This window comes from Acanthisitta chloris, unplaced genomic scaffold, assembly GCF_000695815.1.
Source record: "Acanthisitta chloris isolate BGI_N310 unplaced genomic scaffold, ASM69581v1 scaffold40813, whole genome shotgun sequence".
In the NCBI taxonomy this organism is placed as follows: Eukaryota; Metazoa; Chordata; class Aves; order Passeriformes; family Acanthisittidae; genus Acanthisitta; species Acanthisitta chloris.
In genome coordinates, this window is record NW_008665069.1 from 14871 (window position 1) to 21733 (window position 6863).

At 46.3% G+C, this 6863-nt stretch overlaps 1 protein-coding gene across 1 annotated transcript in view; it reads right to left on the reverse strand.

The window, feature by feature from the left end:
* Positions 1–1057: 1057 nt before the first annotated feature.
* The window catches only part of AMPD3 (adenosine monophosphate deaminase 3), a 20539-nt gene continuing 14733 nt past the window's right edge, over positions 1058–6863 (reverse strand). The window contains exons 10-14 of the mRNA XM_009071575.1: positions 6533–6696; positions 5169–5289; positions 3133–3306; positions 2105–2215; positions 1058–1231 (exon numbers count right to left, since the gene is read on the reverse strand). Of these exons, the coding sequence (XP_009069823.1) occupies positions 1058–1231; positions 2105–2215; positions 3133–3306; positions 5169–5289; positions 6533–6696 (744 nt within the window). The remainder of the gene's footprint in view (positions 1232–2104; positions 2216–3132; positions 3307–5168; positions 5290–6532; positions 6697–6863) is intronic.

A 6863-nucleotide genomic window follows, 5' to 3' on the forward strand; every position in this document is an offset into this window, starting at 1 on the left:
GAGGGAGACTGACAGTGCTGACTGTTCAGTGTATTGCACTGGCCACTCCATCACTAACAGACAGTTCGACACCACGTGAGTTGAAATGGCAGATTCCAAGTGAGCTCACTTCTGTGTAAACAGACAGCTTGACTTCCCAGTCAACTCTGATCCACTAACATACAGACTAAAACAAATGTGTAAAAATATGTCAGAAGTAGGACCAGAACCCAGGTCTGGCCTTTCTACCACTGAGTCATAAGAACACTTCCTTTGTTCAAGTAAAAAATTTCTCTTTACATGCAACCAAAATTATCTGCATAAACTTCTAAGTCTCTTGAACTGGCATAGCCACATACTCCCATTACAAAGCAATAAAAAAAGTGTTCTCAACTCTCAAGGCAAAATTCTGATGATATAGTTAGACTCATTACAGTGTACAACAGTGATGACTGACATTTTCTACTGGCTGGATTAAAAAGCACTGGCCTGCTGTTCCCACTGACACCCTGTGGTGGGAAGGAGCTGTGCATTGCAGAGACTACATAATTTGGTTTTTCTTGTTTTCCAGTATAACTGCTAAAACATTGGGTAAAAACCTGTCAGAACACTCTCCAGAGCGACAGGACTGCACCCCATACAAACTGAACAAATAAAGGGCTCAGCTTAGCAGTGCTGAATGCCACGACTGGGACTGAGCAGCAGGACAAACCAGGGGTGTGTGTGCTGGCAGCATCTGCAGGACCCTCAGGTGCACATCACAGAGGCTCTGTGGGTGCTCTGGTGTCCCTACCTACAACATAGGGCACAGTTCAGACAGTATGAAACAAATAGGACATGATTCTGAGTTCCCACGTAGTATTTACAGCAATCTTACAAAGCCTAATGTGTGTAGAAACGAAAATCTTTGCAATGAGAACAATGCAGTAAGAGATGACAGCAGAAGCTGTTTACCTTCCACAGACTCTTTCTGTCTGTCCTGCTCAGTTATGCCTCGGCAGCATCACAGATGATCTGGTGTTAACTGGCGTCGCATCCTGCTCAGGAGTGAGCTGTTGTGGTTTCTCTGAGCTCCTAACTACTTGGCCAGAGTGGAGATGTCTGTCCTCATGGCATCAGCCAGGAAGCTGAGCTCGTTGCACAGGGTCTCGTACCTGAAGGCCATTCGGATCTGCGCCACGTTCGTCTTACGGATGTCATTGCCCTCGGGCCCTTCCTTGCAGTAATTCACCCCTAGGAATTTCTGCTTCTCCTGTGCAAGGGGTAAAGGGAAAAGGGAGGAAGTCAGTTCAACTGCTTTGGTTCACTGCAGAAACGAGTGTTTGGTAGCTGAATGCCTCCATACAAGTGAGAAGAGCAGCTTCAACCAGCTGCCACTGGCCTCTGCCCCAGGCTCAGCCAGGTGGGATTTAAGGCCAAAGTCTACACATCTGTTCTCTCAGCAGGGCACTCAGTCTGCCTTGCTAAAACCTTCTGTGTTTGTGTTCAGCCTCCACTGCTGCATCTTTCATGCAAGAGGTCAAAACGAGGCTTAGGTTTCTTTTTTTAGTTTAATGTTGCACAGAAGGAAAATGCAAACCTGGCACTAGGGAATACTGGAAGAAAACAGAAAGTGCTCACAAAGCCCCTTCACACATCAGCTCCTCGAGGGGAATGCTCAGAAGCAATGCCAAAGAGAGGATGCTCTAGACTAAGTCCTAGAGAAAGCCTTGGCTGAATTTTAGAGCCAAAAGGAAAGTTAATCTAATGTGACTGCCTAGCTAAACCAGAGTATTTTATGTAGTACTCCCTTCTAAGCACAAATTTGTCTTGTTTGTGACAGGCAGTTTGGTTTTACTCTATGCAAGATGTATTATATTAAATTACCAGCTCAGGGATCTCACCCAAATGATTAGAGGCTTAGAACTGGGGGCAGAGCTGAGTACAAACAGGCAGTTGGTCTCTGCACATTCTGAGCCTTCCTAAACAAAGCTTAATGGGGAAAAGTAACATTAACACATTAGCTGCAGTGTAGGCCTGGTAACTGGTGAGTATCTGTGGCGAAGAGGACAGGGATGTGCACAAACACCTCAGTGCTCAGACTGTTGGTGTAATATTCCCAGAAAGCCTCTGCAGGCAGGGTTACCTTGTCTGACAGCCCACTCTGCAGCACACTGTTCCTGGCAATTTCACACAAGTCACAGGTACTCAGCTTCCACACCTGGGCTGCAATAGCATATTCCTCCATGAGAGCTTCCTGTAGCACCAAAGAACATTTGGTATTAAATGGTATGTGAGGTATAAACGGGGACATGTACTCATTACTAATCGAGGAATTTATACATGATCTTTAGACAGCTGTGAAAGATTAGAAGTCTAAAACTTCACAATCTCTCCAAACAGAATTGTTTGCTTCAAATTTCCCCAGGACTGCTGTTAAATAATGGATAGGCACCAGGTATCCAGTTATCTCAGTGGAGAAATTGCAGCCTGCAGTGCAGATCCTGGGAGGCATTTCCTAGGCAGTGGGAGTGAGATGCCAGGGTCCACAAACACCCTGGAGGGCCAGTGTAAATCCTCTGGGGCTGCCAGGGACAGCCAGCAGGGCAATCCCTCCGGCCTGGCTGCGGCACCCGGGGCAGGGCCCAGAGCCAGCCAGGCCAGCACACCCCGCTCGGCCTGCCCGGGACAGAGCTGGGCACGGTGCCCCCGAGGCAGCAGGGCAGGCCTGGGCTCTCTGTCCTGCCAGGACACCCCCGGCAAGAATCAATCTCAGCTCACTGAGTACACGGCTCAGATGTCATCGTGAGGTTCCACAGGGTGTGTTTGTAATGTACTTCCCCGGATTTATTAGTAAGGAAACTGGACTTTCCTGGCACTCTAGAGGATTGTTTATGAAGGTTCAAACCTCCCTTCAGCCTCATCCTTCATTCTATACTTCAACAGCCAACACTGGAGAGGCAAGTGTACAAAAGAAACATCATTAGGAAATCAGCATTTCCCTCTGAAGCCTAACAGTGAGCAGCAGAGTGAGAATGAGAGAGAAGAATGAACGAAGAGACTGGAAGACATGACACCATATCCTCAGCAATGCAGTCAAACAGCTTTCAGGCCATTCTGGAGCTGTGTGGTCCTGTTGCCAGCTCCAAAGGCAATGCTTTCTGCAGGCCTCACCTTCGTGTAGTGGAACTGCATGGGATCATCTGTGGAGAGAGACACGTGCAGGCCCTTGTGCAGAAACTCCCGCAGGGGATTCTTGGAGTACTCCAAGAAAAGGCTGTTGTTGCTAAGTGGAGACATAGCAATGGGTATTTGTGCAAGGTAATAGAGGTACTGGAGGACAGGACTCTGCAAAACAAAGCACAGTCAGCATTTAACAGTACTTATGGGAGAAGGAAAGAAAGACTTCCCTTGGATAAAATAGAGACAGCACAACAGAGGGAGGACTGAGATCAAAAGAACTAGGTTGACATTAAACCCTGACTTATTTAGAACATATTTAAAAGTCTGAATTCTAAGTGTTGTTGATCTTTTAAAAATTAATTTACATTCCTCAATATATATGTCACCTCTTTAAAACCAAGGTGACTAACATCACAGCAGATTGGTGAGTGTGTGGGACCCTCCCCAGAGCTCAAAGTCACAGCTAACAGAGGTGCAAGAACTGTTATTTGTTATTTTCAAAGCTACAGTCCAATAGGTAAGTTTTAGGAACAGTTTTGGTTTATTAGAACTCATGTGTCCTTTTTGTACATAATTCAAATAACCTGTGATCACCTCATCTTTATTGCTGCTTTGCCTTAACCAACCTGTGAACCTGACAAGTGCCTTTATTACTGTTGTCATTATTAACCTGCTGTGCCAGTTATCCCACCAGGCCACGCAGGAGAGTGAAGAGGAGAAAGCTTTGGTCACACACAGTCTTAGCACTGCTCTGTCTGGGCCTAATTTTAGGTACTACTAGTTGGGAACATAACACTAGACATGATTTCCTTGGATATATTGAAAAATACAGAGAATTTTCCAGCATTGACCAAAGAAATCCAGCTTACAAGGGAACTCTACTGCCATGTTTGCAGAAACTCAGTGCAAGTCTGCCACCCACTGACCAGCTGCTTTAGCTATGCAGCAGTGCCCTGCAGGTGAGCTGAGTGATGGGTTTAACTAATACACCAGGAATGATGACAATTCTTCTGTCCTAACAACTGAGTCCTGTCTCAAATATTGCTGCTATACAGCTGTGTTAAATCTCTTGATCAAAATCATCAATCCCTAATGAACTTCTGGATTGGACCCTGAAGTACAGAAATGCTAGTGAGGCAAAGTGACCTTTGTCCCTGTACAGAAAAACTAGGCCTTTCCTGAAGTTCTAGTGGGATCTACACCAGGGAGTAGTAACAAGTCTAAGCCAGTCTTCATTTTTTTTCTGTGTAACTTTAGCTCTGCTTGGAGTAACCAAAAGCAGGTGCTGCCAAGTCCCTGACACACCTGACCAGCTGATCTTCCCTACAAAGCACTGCTTTACAGAGAACAAGCTCTCTTTGTGCAGATAAACTGAAAGATCAGTGCAGCTTATTTATTTAATCAAATCATAAACTAGTTTGGTTTGGAAAGGATCACGAAGATCACCTGGTTGCAATCCCCTGCCACGGGCAGGGACACCTAGCCCAGGCTGCTGCAAGCCCCATCCACTGCCAGGGCTGGGGAGCCACAGCTTCTCTCAGCACCCTCACAGTAAAGGATTCCTTCCCAATAGCTGAGCTAACCCTGTCCTCTGTCAGTCACCCGTGTCCTGTCACTACCTGACCTTGCCAAAAAGGTCCCTCTCCAGCCCTCTTAGGGCCCCATGAGGTACTAGAAGGTGCTACAAGGTCTCCCCTGAAGTTTTCCAGGCCGAATAACCCCAACTCCCTCAGCCTCTCCTCACAGGAGAGGTGCCCCAGTCCTCTGAGCAGCTCCAGAGCCCTCTCAAATCACCCCAACAGTGCACATCTCTCCTCGTCAGGGGCCCCAGAGCCCCCAGCAGTACTCCAGGTGGAGTTTCTGCTCAAACTGAAGAGTCACTTCTGCCTTGCTAAGGAAGTTAATTAATGGACAGCCCAAAATTAGTTTGGGGCAGTCCAGATGAAGTCAGTTTGGTGACTGCTCTTTGGACCAGTGCCTGATGTCTAAGCACACAGCACTAGTTTAGGGGAGCAAACAGGCAGTACCTTCTTGAGGAGCAACCCATGAGAGATGTTGTCTGCTGTCAGGAAGGCTGAGACGAGGTGAGTGATAGAACCAGCTTCTCCACAGTGAGGGCGAAACAGGAAAGTACACATGCCTCGTTCCCTGGGGAGAGTAAAAGCAAGTCCCACTAAGGAAAAAATAATGCAGTTGAACTGAAGCAAACTGTGGACACAAAGCTCCCAGAAAGAAATGGAAGCACATTGCCAAGAGTTAGCTAACACTGCCTAGTGATGAGAAGCTGCCACCTCACCTGGTTAAGTGTGGCATAAACCCTCAGAAGTGCAGAGACGAGCTAGGAGTGTTTGTCACTGCACTGGACTTCACACTGTAATTTCTAGAATTAGGTCAGCATCTATATTAAAAGTGACATTGAGTTCTAGGCTACAATGGACCTTACTATTCAGTGCAGACAAATGTCCCTTAAGTATCTGGAGATGTTCAAAACAAAGAATTTCAAGCAGAGTGCTAGAGCATAAGGCAGTTCTGGGACGGAGCAGTTTCTCCTGCAAGGGGATGTGAGGATGTAATCCATCCTCACTAACACTACCACAGGTATGGAACAGCCTAGGCATGGACTGGCTGTGTTGACTCAAGCACTCAGTGAACGGCTGTACTGACTCATTCATTAACTGTGTCATTATCTCACAGAGCTGCAAAGAATATTTAGTGATTATCTGGGGGGATTTTAAAACAGTACTTGAAATGATCTTGAGGTAAAAAAGAAATGTGCAAGTTCTGACAGAATCTGTCTTTGGAACAGAAAAAACATGCAGACTACAGCCAGTGTGAAGGAAGTCAGGAGACAGGGATGGCTTAGATATCTGCTGTGGTGTGTCCTCAGCTACAGAACCAAACCCAGCAGCTAGGCCTGTCTGTTCCTGCCACAAGGTAACAAAGTGGGTGTGCTTATTCTTTGACTCGGTAGGACGGTACAGAAAGAAATGCTTGAAGTAGCAGTGGGAGAGAAGTAGTAACATTTTGAATGGTAACTTGGACAAAATGTTAGAATGACAAACCTGTGAACCTTCTGTAAGAAAATCCCAAACTGTTAAGCAATGCAAGAAACAAAAATGCACACAAATGTCAAACCCAGATATCAATCTGATGCCTTTACACTGCTTGAATATTTCCTTTGAATTAATTTTGCAGTTAGTGCTTTCAAAATAACTCACGTGCTCCTCTTTAGAACAATTCAAATCACAGAATCACAATTTTAGGGGTTGGAATGGACCCTACAGAACGTAACAGCCCTTTCTTCAGCAGATGTGTGGTCTGGACACAGCTTAGTCTGAGACCAAGACACTGATTTTCTGGAAGCTTGTGAGGGAGAAGAATGCCTACTTACCTCCTAAGGTTGTTCAGCAACATGATGTTCACATACATATAATACAAGTAATAGCTATAGGGGGGATTCTTCTCACTGGTCCAGAGGTCAGGGTTAAGGCTCTTGTCAGAGAACATATGGCCACTGTGCTTGGATTCATCATCAACACTGTCAAAGCCAGTCACCTGGGGGGCAGAGACCACAGAAATCAGGTTTCCAAGAAGCAAACTCCAATGTCACCTATCCTTGCTTCAGGACCTGCTTGAACAAAGCCTCCAGGCCCTCTTCCTTCATCTCCCTCCCTGTGCTAGTCCTGCTGCTCTGCCCTCCCCACACCATGCAGACAGCAGGA